Source organism: Lagopus leucura, unplaced genomic scaffold (genome assembly GCF_019238085.1).
Source record: "Lagopus leucura isolate 7727_CA_CO unplaced genomic scaffold, USGS_WTPT01 Super-Scaffold_739, whole genome shotgun sequence".
In the NCBI taxonomy this organism is placed as follows: Eukaryota; Metazoa; Chordata; class Aves; order Galliformes; family Phasianidae; genus Lagopus; species Lagopus leucura.
In genome coordinates, this window is record NW_024962255.1 from 14,446,837 (window position 1) to 14,465,555 (window position 18,719).

Genomic DNA, 18,719 nt, shown 5'->3' on the forward strand with positions numbered 1-18,719 from the left:
TGCCATATATCTTCACTTAGCTTCTGTTAATTGACACTGGGACAACTCAGGATTTTTTTTTTTTCCAAAACAAATCCACTAGCCCTATCAAGAAAACGAAGCCAACAGTGCCCATCTCCCAGTCAGTTTACCAGTACTGAGTTACATGGGCACAGACTTGCATCAATGTATCAGTGCATCTTCCTCTGACTGGTTACTACTCTGCAATACCACATGCAGCATCTCCTCAAGGGAAAAAGAATTGCACCATCGCCACACAGCCCCATGCCAGATTCCCGAGTTGTTCTCAACTTTTTGTTCAACAGCAATGAGAAGAAAGGAGAAAAAAAGCACACTCATAAATTCATTAAACACATTGACAGTGTTCCAGAAGTAAGAACAAATCTGCATTTTGGAATTGAATGTGTCCACTCACTGCCTAAATTTAACTGTAAAATGCACCATACAAAACTCTAGTTTAATTCTTATTTTTAGTTTACATTCCTTGTCAGGTTTTGTACTCCTAGAAATAGATTTAAATTCTCATTTGCATTCACACTTAACAATCTTATTGATACAAAATGAGAAGCCAGTCACCACAGGCATCCTTAACAGAGCCTTAAGTGAACAAGCCAAAATTCAGTATTTCCTACTGCATCATCAATGGTACTCACTTCTCAGTTTCCTTAACCTCAAAGAGCCAGAGATGTGAAGCATGTTCTCCATCCTGCCCATCTCCAACAGCTTAAGACAGTGAAGGAAACTGACAAAACCAAATTTCCAAAGAAGCCTGATATGAGACTACATAAGTGTTGCCCAGGTTTATGAATTTCAGAAGCAGAAAAAAAGTTAAACTCACTCACTAGTCAATTAGATACTGGAGAATTTCACCAAAATTCCATGTTCCTGATAGCAATTCAGTGTAAGTTCAACAGATGTCAGTAGTGGCACCATTACCACAGTACATTCACAGTTTTTCTGATCAAGAAGCTTTCCACTGAACTTTCAACTTTTCATGCTAAGTTATTTAAGCACTCTAGGTCATTTAATGAAATTACAGTCAAGTCATCTACAATGCCTGTCATTTTCCTAATTGCCAGAAGAAGGAAGTCACTTAGCAAGACAGTATAGAACAGTGTCATAGCAGCTCATTAGCATACAGAGGAAATCATTCTAGTTAACAGATTGGTCTGTCTCTCGTCAGGTAGCCATGAGTGACAGCATTAGAGATGCCAGCTATGTGGGGCTTGATTTGACACAATTCATCCTCAGGAAGGATGCAGACACAGTCTGAGCCTTAAGAGTGTTCTTCCACTATACAAAAGGATGCAACATTTCCCCATTTTATTCCAGAAATGGAATGTCCCACCCAAAACAGGGCTTAACGATCAAAGGAGGGAGCCATGGGTCTGTCCTTAAACCCAGACAGATACAGTCCTGAAGAAGAAGAGAGACTGCCTTTTGAACTAAGACACTTGTAGGACCACTATTTAGTCATTTCCAACTACCAAACTGGAAAATGGTTGTTGACTGGCAGTTGATCCATACTCAGAGAACTTTAAGGACTTTAAGTGTCAAGAAGTAGACTATCAGAACTGAAAGTTGGCAAGGTTTTCTGTCACCTGTTTTACAGTCAAGTTTCTGCAACTACAAGAAACTGCATGGAATGGTTACCATGTTCCAGCTGGCACAGAACAAAGACCCAGGAGTCAGAACTCCCAGCCAACAGGGGAGAGGAGAGGCACTTAGAAAAGGTGAGGACACAGCACTGAGAACACATCCAAGGCAGTTCTCCCCAATTCTGAGGAAGACTTCTGACATTTGTGAATTCTAAAAGGAATAGTGAGAAAGGATATATTCACATACTGAGTACTAAATGAGAAATTCACCTTGGAGGGAAAGAAAAAAAATACAAAGGAGCAGAACATTTTAGTTTAAGAATCAAATGTCACTTCCAGTTAAAACAGAAGTGTTCACAGAAAAAGAAGTTGATGAATGAACACAACTGCTGAACTATGCAGGTTGTCTTTAACTTACTGCTGTCAGCTTTAATACAAGCCTCTCTTGGCAGTACAGCCCAATAATTAACTTCGAAGATCAGCTAAAAAGAGAATCAAGTTTCAGCAGTCCTTAGGAATAACCAGCTTGCAGTATAAGGCTTGGAATGGCTCATCATGATCAACAAGAATCATAAGCATATTGTGTTCAACCACATTCCTAGGCTAAACATTCAGCCTGGGAAAAGAGGACAAGTGAGGTCTTCCCTGATAGTCCCCTGCAGAGCTACAGGCCCTGAGATGCAGGCCACTCTCCCAAGAAATTAAGGCAAGTATCTTGTAGACTGAGAAGGGATGCACCAACACGGTAGTGTTTGTCAAGTACCACTAACATTGCTTAGTCTTGTCACCACAAAGATGTTATAAAGACAGAAACATAGGCTACCTCTGAAGATAAAAAATCTCCTCAACTGTAGCACTGCAGAGAGTCTCTCGTAAACTTACCTAGCACTGAATTTATGGGCACAGAACTATCCTCAGGGCAGAAAAACTACCTCCAAAGTAAGGCACTGAATACTCATGTGTGTAAACCAGTGTGACAGATTGAGCAGCACTTTCCTTCTTCTTAATTTTTCTGTTTCTACTCAATGACAAGCATAGAGGCCAGAGGGAACAAGGCAGATCTAGCAGAGAAACCTCAGCCAACTGCCACTTGTTGCCTGCCCACAGAAAAGCAGGAAGCTGATGAGCAGAGCAGGGAGGAGCCTGGGTGCCAAAAAAGCTTCTCTATAGATTGGACCTTTGCCTAAAAGACAGAAGGAGGAACACCCAGTGTCTGCACTGGCACAAGCTGCGTATCAGAAAACAGAAATTCAGCTCATGCCAAGTTGCACTTTGAAAAGTGAAACGCACCTAAACCAGAAAAAACAAAGTTTGATAGGAGTTGAGAGTATTAAAACAAGCAAAAAACAAACAAACAAACAAACCCACAAAGACAATGGTTTTCCATGAAGGTCACCTTAGAAATACAAACTAAAAGAGAAGGGAGGAAGGTAAGAAAATTTTTTCATGCTAACAATCCAATGGAAACAATTGCTAATACAGTTGTTGAGCTGCATAAAAAGAATGTTCAGGACCACCACCAACATGCAGTCCAATCAAATGAGCCACATGCGACTGCCTTTGAAAGTACACTTTAAGTAGCAGCTCTACTGAACACAGCAAATACGTTGCTACTGAGATATACCCCATATTCCATTGCCTCTTCATCTTTTTATATCAATGTTTTCTGTTTCAGTTTCATTCAAACGTGTTAAGATGTATTTGAAGCCTTGTCTGCAGGCTTCTTCAGATTCACGTCTACATAACACGTGTGCTCAGGAGATGGACACCTCTTAAGACCTAGCATGCTCCATACAGTTTCCATACAGCAGAACATTCCTACTGCTTGTTTAAGTGGCAAGAACAAGGAACACAGCACACACCCAGGAAACACCATCAATATGGCTGCTCTCCAACTGACTCCATCTAAGACAAAATTAAGCATCCATTTAAGGATTTTAACCAGAACTTTTAAAATTCCATTTTACTGCTGCATTTCCAGAAGCCTATTTTCATGTAGCACAGAATGGCTAGGGTTGGAAGGGACCCCACGGATCGTTAATCTCCAATCCCCTGCCACAGGCAGGGCCACCAACCTCCTGTTTTAATACTCAACCAGGCTGCCCAGGGCCCCATCCAATCTGGCCTTGAATGCCTCCAAGGATGGGGCATCCACAGCCTTGCTGAGCAGCCTGTTCCAGCACCTCACCACTCTCTCTGTAAAGAATTTCCCCCTGACATCCAACCTAAATCTTCCCTCCCTCAACTTAAAACCATTTCCCCTTGTCCTGCAGTTATCTACCCTTTCAAAGAGTTGATTCCCCTCCTGTTTGCAGACTCTCTAGGTACCACTTAGCATATTCAGGCTCGTGTCCCCCTCTGTTCACATCACTTCCTACCACGTTCTCAACTTTTACACTGCATTTTCTGATTAACATACTTATACAGCCATTTTCAAAGTTGCTGCGTGAGAGAAGGTGTGAAGCATGGCAGAAAAGATCTCTATGTAAGGCTCTGAACATACAGAAGAATGCACGAGAGCAGTTAAACTTAAGACTAACTAAACACTGCAATACAGCAAAGTGCTAAAGAGCAAACTACTGAACAACGAAGTTTTCTTTTTCTGCTTTCCTGTGTGTGTTGACTGGTGTTTGTTTCATTTTGTGGCTTTTTTTTTTTTTTTTTTAGTTTTTATTTATAGGAAAGAAAAAAGCATTCAAAGTCTCTATCCTAAAGGATATAACTGTTTTCAGTTTCCTTCTGTTGTTACGAATTGTCCACTCCTGGCTGGAGGCTGCTCCTTTAACATAAATGTAATGCTTTAAAACAGACATCTATTCAAGTGCTTTGCTTCAAGTTATCCATCCACATCAAGCAAGTGGCTACCTTAATGTAACCACCAGAATTCCAGAGGTAACTGCAATGTCACCTCAAAATTTATGCTACTCTTTATGTTTTACGCCATGTATCAACCATACAGCAGAGACCATGCAGCACCTGACAGCAATCTGCCCTTCCTTGAGCTTTGTGCTTGCAAGCTTTCATACAGAGGGGAAAGGCAACCCCCAGAGACACAATGGAATGGCACAAAAATCCCAACAGCTGCACCATGTTTCCACTTCCAGTACCTGGGAGTCCACACACCACTGCCCCAACCCCAGAGCTAAGATGACACTTGAAGGAAACAGTGCTTCAAAATAAGCCCTCCACTCCAGGCCAGCAGTAACAGGATAAAACATGGTAACACAGGCTAATGCTTCTATAATCAACTGCAGTTACTTCTACCTCAACTTAAAGGACAGGACGGTATCTACTTGCACTGAATTGCTCACTCAGTACACAGGCAAGGAAAGCAGCTCTGTACCACCAACCAGAGGAAAATTTGGCACTTCTAGCTCCCCGTTCCACATAAGCATTTCGCACTGAACACCCCCACAATGTAGCCAAGACTCCAAGTCCACAGAACTAACTTCAGTGACAATGCACTACAGCAGTACTTTACCTTCTCAGCATACCAGGCACCCTAATGCCTTGGAGGGGGAGGGATCTCCAACACAGAACACCACCCCACCAGTACTGGTTCACCTGTTACTCAGAAAGAAAGCTGAGCAGTCTGCAATTGGTACTACAAGTGTGAAAGTTTAGACTGTCAAAGAGGGAGCTCTGAATAGAGACAGACTTTGAACGCAGCAAGTCTTAACAATTCATCAGCAGGAGAGAGTTATCTATGCACCTGCACTACAGTCCCATTCAAGAAGCTTCAACAGACATCTAAGCAGATTTCTGCAACTTCTCCTGTTCTTTTCATCCTTGAAATTAAGTTAAAGATAGAATAATTGAACTTCACCTCTAATGTTTAAAAAAAAAAAAAAAAAAAAAAAAAAAAAAAAAAATTAAATTTAACCTTTAATTTTAAAAAAAAAAAAAAAAAAAAAAAAAGAGAGAAAACGCTAGCTTTTATTAGAGTTAGCTACATGACCAGTCAGACAAAGAAACTCTAAAATACACTCATCTCCCCAAAGTCTAACAATTCCTGAGAGACATCACTCGGCTATGTTTTTAGTAGGAAATTAGATAAATAATCTTGACATTCTTCATACAGCCACCTAAATACTTACAATTAAAGTAGCTGGACAGCTCTCCTGCAGCGTTGTTCTGCTCATTCATAAGTTGTCATTAACATCAAAGGATCATGCAAGCACATCCCAGTAATAAACAGACATCTGTTTACAGTCAGATGCAGAACTATCATTTCTGAAGTATATTCAAAGCCATACAGCTGGAAGACTAGGAAACCTACCATACTTAAAGAAAGCCTACAGGTATCTGCACAGTAACAGAGTATCACAACTAGGCACTGCACTTGAGGACATGCACTACATCAACACACAGCAGCATATTTATCAACCTTACATCAGCAGTAGTTACGTATCAGGAAGAAATGCATGTTAAAAAAAAAAAATTCAACATACAAATCACACTGCTAATTTTAAGGCACACAAATCAAAGCTTATTTTTTTCTTCCTCTTTTTTCTCCTTGCTAAAGCATAGCAGATTTGTTGAGCTAACTTCTCAAAGACAGATTTACCCTTATACCAGCACCTTGTTATGGCAATAATGGCTTCTTCAGCACCATGACCCAACTAACATTGCTAGCAATGTATGTCATTCCCTGTAGGTAGTCTAAGAGGGAACACGTTCATTCCCATAGAATACACATGAAGCATCATAGCATTAAATTATCTCGGTTGCTCAGTATTCCAGTCGCCACATTTTTCATGTCACCTCAGACTCAAATTTACAGAAGAATCTCTGAATACTTAAACAATAGAGAGCTTTATCACTACAAATAATTAACTTCCTTACAGTGTATGGCTACAGCAGTAATTGCACAGTAAGCAACACTTCTGAATTCCCATTCTGATTACTGAGCATCACTCCCCATGCACCCTTCAGACACCCAAGATGTCCAATCTGATAGAAATCAGAAGAAATTCATGTAACAGCAACCATACTTAAAGAAACACACATACACACACAAAAAATAATCAACCTATAGGTAACTGTTTCCTGTTACCTCTGACAGCTCCATAAACAACTCTTCTTCAAAATGTGCCTGTTTCTTATACAAGCACTTTCTTCTCTATGCACTTCAGCATCTTAAGATCAGCTCAAGGAAAACAACAACTGAGAACCATTCAAAAAAATTAAAAAAAAAAAAAAGCCCAACAAACAAAACAAACAAACAAGCATATTACAGTAACTCAAAAGAGATGCTAATGGCATCTCTACAACAACAACACTAGCTGGGATATTCCATGCCAAAAAGAATTTTGCCATCAAGTATTTAAAAATAAATAAATAAATAAATAAATAAATAAAAATCACAAATTACTCAGGCTACTCAAGTTGAACAGGTTGCATCTTTCCAAGTACAATGAAAAAAAAATACAGTTCACCACACTAAACGAACGATCAAAATGCCTGCAAGCTTGTCTTTGATGCTAGCCCTTCATTAAGGAAAATTGACACATACACCTCCCCCACCTTCTTTCTCAAAGCTGTGAATAAGAAACCTGAAAACAAGAGCCAAATACTCAAAACAAAAAAAAAATAAAATAAAATCACTACACACAAGTCCAAGGAAACTGAAAATAAGAGGATTCTCAAGTATCACAAATAACAAATATCTCCCATAATAGTTACACTAGCTTTAAAACTACAGTTAACATGGGGCCAAGTACCTGCGTACACATATCTTCAGGAAAGAAAATTAAGAACACTCTAAGAGTCTTAAGCATCAAGAAGTCTATGGTAGCACTTCAGCTGGTGTCAAAACCACAAGAAAAATCCAATACATCCACACACAAAAAGAATGCCACAACCAAATCAGATAGCAGACCTCAGCAACACCAGTCCACCAAACAGAACAGTCTGACACTTAGAAGAGAGCATACAGCTGCACTCTTCCTTGCTGCTCTCCTGTTTAACTATCAAAAAATCCAAAACACATGCTGTCCAACACAGAATCCACGGATCTAAGTGAACACGCCTTATCAGAACCGATTCTGCATGGATCTTTGACAAACATCCTCACTTACATACACGTGAATGGCTAAATAAAGAACAGAAAGAATCATTACTTCTGCATTATTACAGTTCACTTCCATTTTTTTCAGCCTTACCTGATCTTTTTCATGCGGTAGAAGGCTGACAGGTGGAAGAGAAGCTGGGAAACCACTGGAATATTTAGGAGCTCCTTTGCTTTCCAAACCACCATAATTCACTCTATACTGAGGTCCATCCTTCAGTAATCTGCCATTGTTCACAGCACGTTTGGCCCCCAGACGCAATCTCTGCTGAAAGGCAGGATTGTTGAAAATACTTGCTAGGTCATTTTGACTTCTCAAATACTTCTCTATGTTTTTCAGTGAGGAGCCACTTGGTTCTTGAAGCCCTTCAATTGCTCTTCTCAACAGTTTATTCCAATCCACATTACGAAGCTCATTACAAGCTCCTCTAGATCCTTTAACAGATTTCCGAATAGTGCCAGGTTTAACAGACGAAAACCGTCCAGGATTATCTGGGTCCTTGTAGGACGCAAGGCCTTTGTTGGTAACTTTAAGAATAGAACCATCTTGAACACTAAGTTGCAGCTGTTCCGAAACAGTCTTCTTATCTAATCCATGGGAAGCACAAACAGCGTGACATATTCTCTCTTCAGATGGCCGTTGCTTTTGCTTTTTAACTTTTTGTATAGCTTCAAGAATCCACTCGGTATAAAGTGGGTTGGCAAGTTTTACCATGGTTGACCAGTAACGGTTTACCCATAGAGGTTCCTCCTTATCCTTTCAGCAGATCTTTCGGAGGCCGTTCGCACCTCAAACACAAATCAAAGGACTCCACACACCGCTGGGATTCATCTCAAAAATATCCATCCTGAGGAGTCAGAAAAGGCAGGGAAATATCTGCTGGCTGAAGCTTCCAATTACTTGACCAAAATGGAAACGTAGAAAGGATTCATTCATGATGACAGGGGTACATCCTCACAGAAAAAAGGTACAACCCTGAAAGAGAAAAAGGAAGAGGCAGGTGAGAACGCTTCATGTTGATGTAGTGAAAACCAGGATGCATGCAGACACTCATTCATTGGGTAGATAGATACTGCAGTATGCAAAAATGTTTGTGAGGTTATCCAAAACATTTGATTAATCCCTCCCCACATCAAGCAGGCTATCATAAAATCCTTACATTTTTTACATCATTCAACAGGTTTAGCTCTCCTAAATTCCATCACCCCAACATTTAAGCTACTGCTGATTCAACAGGAAATTCCCTTTCATGCTACACATCTGAAAACATTCTCAAAAATACTAGGTGCCTACAAATCACTCTGAGATCCATCAGTATAAGAGTATGACCACATATACAGATTATACATAGACTGTATAAGTCTCTAAACTGGTGAAAGTCAAATTATTAACCATTGCCACTTCTTAGTGTGCTATGGCATGTTTTGATTACGCAACTGAGAAGAATCAGCCCTTGAGTATCAGAATGGTGTCAGCAGTACTAAGTCCTGCATTAATGCCTAGCTATCCTGTAACATAGATGGTAATTACAAAGGCACATCTCACACCAAAGTGTGCAGTTAACAGGCACCTGTTTTTGATGTAGAGTCTGAGGAACAGAAATGAAAACAAAGCAACAGCACATTTTCACATAAATACATGCATATTAGCATGAAAACATACACAGGAGATCATATCAACAAAACATGTTTCAGTGATCCAGCTTACCATGATCCATAATAAGTAAAGAAAAATCATTCTTAAATTGAAAATTCAGGGGCTACAGAAACTTACTAAAGAAGACCTTAAGAACCATTTTGATTGGAAGTTTATTGCTTTCATGGTTTGGAAAAAAGACAAAAACCTCACAAATAACACAGCAGTCATCTAACGACTAAATGTGAGCTGACAGCTTTTTTTCCTGCCATGAAATACAAGCAAAAACTTTTGAAGACACAAACAGGACTGCACTGTATGAGCTTTAAAGTAAAATAAATATCACAAGTGGGAAATCATCATTGTCAATAGATGAGCTGTCTTGTAAAGCAGAAGATTCAGCAGTCTCTTAGCAAAATTCCAAACTGAAGCAATCTGAAACTACATTTCTTAAGCTCTGGCAAACAGCCTACAACAAGCAGTAATATCTATGATTACATAACTCTTGGCACTCATTTATATTCATTTATTCAAGTCATCTTGCATTTCAATCATGTTTAAAACTTGAGCGAATTTTAAGTTGGGGAAAAAAAGGAATTGATACAGTAATACTGTTAAAAAAAGATTGCACTGTAACTCCGAAGAGAACAACTACAGAAAAAAACCAACAAGTTTGTTCTTATATCGCTGCTCTCCCTTGAACCTCCCAAGAGTCTGTTTAAATATAAGCTACTGATCATGCTTCACAAATTATTATCATCTACGCAATGGAATTAATAACAAAGAAATTGATGCTATTGGTGAGCGTGAAACTCTTCTGCACCTCAACAGTAAAAACAATAATCAATGAATTTGTCATCCTTAAGACCTGACTGCAGCATAAGCATTTCCAGACTCAGAAAAGTTAAACTGATTGCCAGGATGAAGAAACATTCCTGACACAAATTCAGGGCCTGAAGAATTACCCGGCTCTCGTACTAAACTCCGCTACACAGACTGGATGATGATGCTTGCTTCCAGCCTCTACTCACACAATTTAATTTGGTAACAGTTATGTATTTTTCGAGTATCTGTAATACAACTATCTTCATCTGTAAACATGCATTTTAATTCAATCCCCCTGAAAGCATTGCTCAGATTCACCAGTTTCTCATGATACCAAAATAACTTTGTAGTTGCAAAATGTAAACAAATGCAGGGATTTCAAAAAGAAAGGTTCCAAAGAATTACGAACCCTATGAACCAGAGTCACAAATCAGACAGTGAAAATACAGTCATACAACAAACAAAGCAGAACTCCATACATAAAGGAGCGGACACTTGCTCAAATTGAGACCTTTTATGCTTTGCCCTTCATTCTGGAAGGTCTTTGTACCTGCACGTAACACTGCAGTTTCCTAGAAAGTCAGCTGTCAGTGCAGGAGTGGTTTAATTAGGCTGTTCTACCAGGAGTCTTCACAAAGATGGTCAGTACTCAATTAAATGCTGAAAACTGCTGCATTTGCTGAGTCAGACATACTTTTCTCATCTTGAAACCTACTGCAGCACTGTGATATTACATTTCATACAAGCAACCACATCACTTTCATTAAATTCCAGAACACACAGAGCAGGGTCTTTTCCAGGCACCCGGATACCGATGAACATTTCAGTGTAAATGCTGCAGCTTGTGGGTTACAGGAATTTTTATTGGCCAGTGACTGTGGCAAAAGGTGAGCATAAGTCTATAGCTTCACGTAAAGCCTGCTCCTTGGTATGGGAATTTCACTGCAATATACATTCAGAACTACATTTTTATTTATTTAGTTAAAATTCCCCATGCGTAATGCCACCTCCTACAAGCTAGATCCTACTAAATCAACACTGGTCAAGTCTATCAGCACGAGCATAGAGCTTCCAAAGCATGGGAAAGGGTATTTCAAGAGAAAAGTCCAGATATTTCACATTCACTCCTTCCAGCAGGAACCAAGTTGCTCTGCTTTAGGAAACCACATACAATTCACCCAATTCAACTTTGGATTTGTTTTCCCACAACCAGCAGTTTCAAGTTTCAACTGTTCTGCCACTCCGACTGCACATGTTCTTGAGGTGTAGTTCCCTGACCTCCACAAGTGACATGACAAGGTCTACCACGCATAAGATTCTGAACAACCTCTTAATAACAAATATCCCTGCCAGTAACGTAATCCAGCTTGGTGACCCCAGAGCTTGAAGATAAAGAGGTGTTTCACAAACCAGGTTCTGCTGTGGTAGTTATTGATCCGAGATTAACCATCTATAGATGTATACATACACACTCACTCAGTACATTTAAATAGAAGACAATCTGCTTTAGAAACAAGTTTTTCAGATTCATCAGAAAGAGGAAACAGGCAACTTCAAAACTCTAAGTTCAGAAATTTATTGTCCAGAGATCTTGAGGAAATGCCAATTTTTAAAGAGAGATTATAAACTATTTACTCATTTCCCCTGTCTTATAATTAAACAAGTTTTAATGAAGCCCTCAGCAGCATCCATCCAGTCACAGATCGGGTTCTGCAGATCTTAATGCATAGGACCACTTTTAGTTTTACTGCAGCAATCATTAAGCCCTATGTCACATGTCCTGTTTCAGCTCCCACACTCCGTAATATCTTATTTGAAAGCAGTAACATCTCAGAAACTTTTGATTATGTTATGCTACCAATCACATCTGTTAACAAGTCTACTTGAAGAGCTGCAGAACACAAGCACTGAGGAGGAGGTGTGTACAATACATTATTTTCAAAAACAGGAAAAGCCATCTCTAGTCAAGGCTTGTCCCTCTACTTAAGTCATAAATTATCAGATAAATACAAAGAAGTTGCAAAATTGCAGCTAGGGATTTAGAATGAATGCAAGTATGTCCTTAATAAAATGCACAGCTATTGTACAGTTGGTTCTAATTAAAGAATGCAATGACTGAACCTGTCACTCCTAAGTGTCATCAGTAATCCTTAATCTCATGATGAGGTGTTTTTTAGACTGAGCGGGTATCTGGCATCATTTCCAAGTGATCTAGATTTTAAAAACAAGCTACCTGTGAGAAAGAAGAATGTAAAAAAAAAAAAAAAAAATGTAGTTTAGTTTTGTTCTGAGGGAGGAAACATAACAAGTTCCTAGACAAGTATCTAAAAGTATTTTGTAAAACATCCTCTCAAGTCTTTTTCGGAGGTATTAATGACAAATTCACAGCAATTGTCTTAGATGTAAACGTAGGTGAACTTTGTAAAACAGATGTTAACACGGCGGCTACCAAGAAAAAAGAAGGAGAAAAACAACAACAACAACAACCAGGAACAAAAACACAAAAGAAGAAGAACAACTTGTGCAACCTGCTGGTGACCTGAGAGTTACAATTCCATTCTGCCTCTCCTGCCTGCTCCTCACATGCCAGGAACAGCAGCAGCAGGCCAGCTCTCTGCTGCAGCATCAGGGTCAGGTAAGGATTGCAGCAGAGAAGGAAGGAGACTGCCATTGCATCCAGCTAGCTCTTTGCCATTTTTCCCCCTTCCAAACTATTCTTTAAAATGATACAGCTAATCAGCTCCATCCTCATACTTCCATCCCAACTACTGATGCAAGAGGCAAGGTATTTGATTCCCCGACAAAACAGCAGCACCTAAATAAAACGCAGAGAGAAAGGAGATCCTGACAAGGACTACCAGTACATGATTCCTTCAGCATTATGTCCATCATGAAGCCATCTACTGTATTATTCTCAGTACAACAAGTATTGTTTAACAAGGAACAGGACTGACACTTGCCTTAAGCACAGCCACACGACAGCGTCTTCGGAACTACCCCAACAGAGTCAGGGGCACCGAGAGCAGCACACGTGAGCCAGGAGAGAGGCAGCGCTCGCACCCCGTGAGCCCCACGAGCCGAAGCAGCTAGCAACACGACAGCAACCAGCACCGCCACAGCAACCAGCACCGCCGGCATCACCCAGATGTACCCCTCCCGTCCTCTATCGGGGAAGTTCAGAGCACTTTAAGACATCGTGGCTCCCTTCCCCAGCAGCCGTTCTATCAGTCAGGGGCCGAGCCCTACCGCGGGACGCCCATCCCCACAGCGGTACCCGGCCCGCTGGCTGCACCCCGCGGGACAGCGGCGGGCCCTGGGCCGGGTAGCGTGCACCTGCACCCCCCAATGGCGGGGCCCGGGCCACGCCGCGCCCGCCAGGCTGCGCCCCCCGGTACCACTCACCTCGCGGGGCCGGGGCGTGGGGGGAGGAGCCTCCTCCAGGCGCCGCAGCGGCTCCCCCTGCTGCCGGCTCGTCGTCCCCTGCTCCCGCCGCCGGGCTGCGCCGAGGCGGCTGCCCCCGCTGCTGCGCTGCCCCCCTGCCGGCAGCCGCCGCGACTCCCCCTACCGCCGCGGCTCGGCTCGGCTCGCCTCACCTCACCTACGCCGCCATTTTGTTTCGCCCTGTTGTACTTAACGTGAATCCGACATGACACTGATTACAGCCCAATGGAGTCCCATTAAAACCTTACCTACCCCCACGCCCCGCCCACCGGCGCCCGCCATTGGGTCGCCCTGCGCACGCCGCTCTACTTTCACAGGCTGCGCACCCACGTCCATCAAACGCCCACACCAGCCCCGTTCCGCCCGGCAACCGGCCCGCCTGCCCCATTGGAAGGCGGGGCGTGTCAATCACGAGACACGCCCCTTCCCTCCACGCGCGGCCCCGCCCTCCCTCCAGAAAGGGTGGTGCCGGGAGCTGTCATTGGCTGCCAAAGCCGCCACACAGCCGCGCGGCCCGCCGCCTCCCGCAGCCCGGCCCGCCTCATTGCTGGGGCCTCGCACGCCGGCGATTGGTCTCCGACTGCCGGCGGAGGAGCGAGTTCTCGAGGGCCCGCCCTCCCGTTGGCTGCCCCTGCCGTCCGTCTGGCTCCCCCGGCTTCGCTGCCCTCCCCCACCCGCCGCTGCCCCACCCGCTCCTGCCGCCGAAGTTTGTTCGGGAGGGTGAGCGCTAGGAAGAGACACCGGCAGCGGCCGCCTCAGGCAGCCCGGGAGGGCGGGCGGGCGCGCGACACACACGATCGAGCTGCCTTAAATCTCGAGCGTCACGCGCGCGCTTCAGATGCTGCCGCTCGTCCGGGCGGGCGGGATGGAGCGGCGCGCTCCCAGCACGGCCCTCCCGAGGTGCCTGGCGCTGGCAGCCGCTTATCGCGCACACACACCCCGCACCGCGAAGGGAGGGAGGGAGAAGGAGGAGAAGGAGGAGGAGGGGTGGAAGCGAGGACGACGACAATGACTCCCGGCTCTACAGCCGCACGCAGCTCCCTGCAAGTTTCGCCATGCGAAGCGCAGGGACTCCTCTGTCACCCCGCCTGCGAGGGAACAATTGCCGCCTCGGCGAGGCGGGGTGTGAGCACGCAGCGCAAAACCTCGGCCATCCGCTGCCTCCCCCCGCCCCATCAGCCCAGCCATCGCCTCCTGCTGCTGCTCCCCGCGCCTGCAAAGCGCACCGCGTTGCAACGCGTTTAGCGAGCGCGAATGTCTGCAAACACGTGCATCAGCGTCCAGTGCAAAGGGAGGGGGGGGAAGGGAAAGAAAAAAAAAAAAAAAAAAAAGAAAGAAAAAAAAAGTGCCCCGGCTGTGACAAGTCCTCTGCACCGCGCGAGGGGAGAGAGAAGGGTGATTACGGCAAATCGCAGCCCGTCACCCAGCGCGGAACCAGCCCCGCCGCACGCTCACCACTACCCCGCGTAACTCCGGGCAATCTGACCTCGGCTGCAGGTCCCCTCCGCCGGCCGTGACCTCCTTTCTCTGCCCGTGCGTGCGTCTGCAGAGCGGTTCCTGCGGAATGTGCTGCCCCTGAAACGCGATCGCGGCTCCTCTCTCTCTCTCGCTCGCCCGCTCCCGCTCCGTCTCTCGCTCGCTCGCTCTCTCTCCTGGCCGCAACCAGAGCCAGAACACAACAACAACACGGCCTCCCCCACCCCCTTCCCCAAACACACGCCGAAGAGCCCCAGACGAGCCGGGAGGGGGTGGAGGGAATCCCCCGGCAGTGGATGGATGGCACCGGTTACCTTCCGCGAGCCTCTTCGCGAGAGGGGGCAAAAAGCAGACGGATGCCGAGAGCATACCTTGTGCCTCCCCTCCTCCTCGGCGGGCGCCTCTTCGCACTCCCGGCGCTAAAGGTGGACGGCCGGATCGGCTCCGGCGGGGGAGGGGAGCCGCGCCGGCAATTAGCGCCGAGGAATTAACGCCGAGCCCGGCCCGAGCCTCGGCCTCTCGGTGCGGGCGGGCGCGGATCGCGAGCGCCGGTGCGGAGACACAGGACCTGATAACAGCTAATTGAAAGGTTAATCTACATAGGCTGTGACAGAAGAGGTCCCTCCCCACTTTTTTATCTGCTGTTGGCAAGTGGGAAATTGAGAGCTCCCCCCACCTTTTTCCCTCAAAGAGAGAAAGAAAGAAAAAAAAAAAAAAAAAAAAAAAAAAAAAGAGAGAGAGAGAGAGCAAGGGGAAAAAGGAGGCAATAAAGTTTGGGGGAGGCGCGGCCCCGCGGCCGCCGTTGGGCTGAGGAGGGGGTGAGCAGGGCGGGAAGGCCGTGCAGCCATGGAGCCATGCTGCCAAGGGCCGCGCAACCAACGCGTGAAAGTTTTAATTCTCGAGGTGGTTTTGTCAGTCATGGTTTGCAAACACCTCTTTTCGTTCAAGTGACCAGACATTGTGGGCTGTGGGACCAGGCAAGGGAGGAGGAGGCGGTCCTGCCCACCTGGGCAGCTCCTCCAGTTAGGGCCAACCCTGAGCCCCATTCCTGAGCCCCATCCCTGACATCCTTTGCCATGTGTTTGGGTGCCACTCTGCCAAGCTTTATAGAATTAACGTCTGGTCCTGAAAAGGAAAAGATAAAGGAAAGTATTTATATAAAATAATAATAATAATCATTGTGCACACAGAGGGGGAAAAGAAAGAAATTAGAGTGGGTGGCAAATGACCTCCAACAAAAAATCAGCGAGGTCTTTCCCAGATCATGTATTGCACGTAGACCAGTAACGGGAAAAAATGTTTCCATAATAATGTATTAGCCATTTAGGTTTAGTGCAACTTTTTCAGTCAATTCCTGTGGATACTGAATAAGGAAGCTCCTTAGTGATGTTTCAGAGCGCTGTAACATTGAATGACCTACTTACAGACATCACCAGGTGAAAATGTTTTTCTAGCGCATAGCTGTGATACCGTACCTGTTGACTGAAGAGCTGGTCTTTTAATGGCCAGATGCAGCCTTTTAAATGTAGAACAGCAGACTGAAATGTGTAGTAACCTAATTTTTATTGGAAAATCCTTCAAAGTTCATGTATTATGTAGGATTTGGCTGTGATTGAAAATGGTTTTTAAATTATTGGAAACAATATAAATCACTACAGCATAATTTGTAGCAATGGCATTCTGAATGTTGTGTCAACATTTCCATTATAGACATTTTTTTTTCCTGGGAAATTTACAACTTGTTTAGTGGTAAGAGAGAAAAATAATCTCTTGAAACTGAAACTTGGCATGGTGCAGCCCAGTTCAGGAAACAAAACACTGGAGAAAACTTGACAATCTGTTTGGCCATTTTAAAATTATGAGTGTGCTGAAGAATAACACAGAAAAAAAAATCATAAAAGTCTCTGCTTTAAATACGTGTATTTGTCCTTTTTATAAAAGTAAAATTTAGAGGACAATATATCCTTAGGTATTGAGTTCCAGGTTTTAATATATTCGAAAATCTTTTGTTTGAAGATAAAGTCCTACGGATCTTGACATTTACAGGTGTATCTAATACTATGTAAAGCACATGAACTTCTTTATGGATTAATCGTTCTCCAATGAAGTTAGATCCGCTATCACTGTCAATTTTACTCTGTCCCAAGAAACAGTACTACTATTTCAAAAGAATTGCAACATGTGAATTTTGGGCAGTTCAACTTGAAAAACAATTGGTAGTCTGAAACAATGTGTGTTGCACAGACAAACCATACGTGCCAGAAACACTTTGGAGCTAACCAAGAATGTCTATTATGTTAGGCGCGTTTTGCTTTCTGATCTAGATAAGAAATCCTTCTTTTCTTCTGTGTAAACACAATAATTCCTATTTAAAACTGAAGCTATATTAAAAACAACCATTGAAAAGTTATAAGCCCATCCAAGGAAGTCAGTGTAAGCAAATCAAATAAGCAAATCAAGCAAATAAAAGTTCAGCATGTATGTCTACTACTGCAAAACTCTGGGGCATCTACTCTCCCACATACTCTATAGAACTGATGAGGTACAATGACAGTTAATGCCCCCAGATAGCAACAAGTGCCTGGACGCCTTCACATCAAATATACCCATCCCATCTTCTAAAAACACATCCCTATTACTAACAGTAAAAAAAATATACAATGCTCTCTAAACTCAAAGACACTCTCATCTGCTTTTAGAAGGAAGTTCTATGGGCCAGTTCACCCTGTTCCGTTAATTTCCTTGCTTCAATTACATTGTAAACACTGTTATGTTTGTTGTTTTTTTCTTTTTTTCTCCCTTTGGAAAAATATATTTGGTTGCACATCTGCATTGAAGTGTTCATAGTAACCATATCCTTACTTTCAACTGTCCTTAAGATGTTTCCAAAACCTCATGTACAGTGGCTATTTTTGAATCACAAGAAAGAGAAAGCAAGAAGCTAAGGGGGAGCATGGTGGGAGTTAAATTCAATTCTCAAAAATCGAAATCTGAAGATTACTGTATGTAGAGCAGTGAGACTATAGTAAGTCAGGGTGGAGACTTAAATGAAGGCTAGCCACACGCAGACCAGATTCATCACTGTACAGAAAAGAAAGTGAAATTAGAGTTTGAACACTTGTCTGAAATCAGCAAAAATATTTTTGTGCATTCAACCACTGCCATGTATAAGATTTTTTCTTTGAGGGCTTTAGTCACTGGTGGAGTTCCATTGCAATCAGTGAGGTTACAGCATAGTTAGGAAAAATAATATGGTTGTCCATATAATTGTTATAGCAACAGATCTCCATGGATCTTTAGGACCATTGAGAGTGAAGTTTTGACCCGTTTCAAAGTCAGTGGCAAAACTTTCTCTGCCTTTAACAAAGCCAGGATGTTCATTCTATTATTACCATACATACCCACATATGTGAATACACTCACCTGGAAATTGCCTTTCCTGGCAAGCTGCTGAAAGAAGTGACCTTGGGGAGAAAATTCACTACAAGAGTGCAGTCTTCTCAGCCTCTACAGCTATCCCAAGCATGCCCCCGCTGACTGGCCTCATGCATATATTCTTTACTTTTACTTACCTCCTCTGCTTGGCTTACCTGCCATAGATTCAGCACCTTCCATGCATCCCTGACCTTCAACTTTATATTTGTTCTAGACCTAAACTTTCTTTTCCTCCCGG

General features: G+C 43.5%; 1 protein-coding gene across 7 annotated transcripts in view; it reads right to left on the bottom strand.

The window, feature by feature from the left end:
• The window catches only part of KAT6B (lysine acetyltransferase 6B), a 91,142-nt gene extending 75,666 nt beyond the window's left edge, over positions 1 to 15,476 (bottom strand). Inside the window, exons 1-3 of one of the 7 annotated variants that reach the window (XM_042862681.1) lie at positions 15,418 to 15,432; positions 15,057 to 15,127; positions 7,763 to 8,644 (exon numbers count right to left, since the gene is read on the bottom strand). In XM_042862681.1, the coding sequence (XP_042718615.1) occupies positions 7,763 to 8,383 (621 nt within the window). In that variant the 5' untranslated portion in view covers positions 8,384 to 8,644; positions 15,057 to 15,127; positions 15,418 to 15,432. Of the gene's footprint in view, positions 1 to 7,762; positions 8,645 to 13,531; positions 13,592 to 13,722; positions 13,807 to 15,056; positions 15,195 to 15,417 lie in introns of those variants that run through there. The other 6 variants (XM_042862683.1, XM_042862680.1, XM_042862686.1 and 3 more) reach the window with 6 other exon arrangements.
• Between the last annotated feature and the right edge of the window lie 3,243 nt (positions 15,477 to 18,719).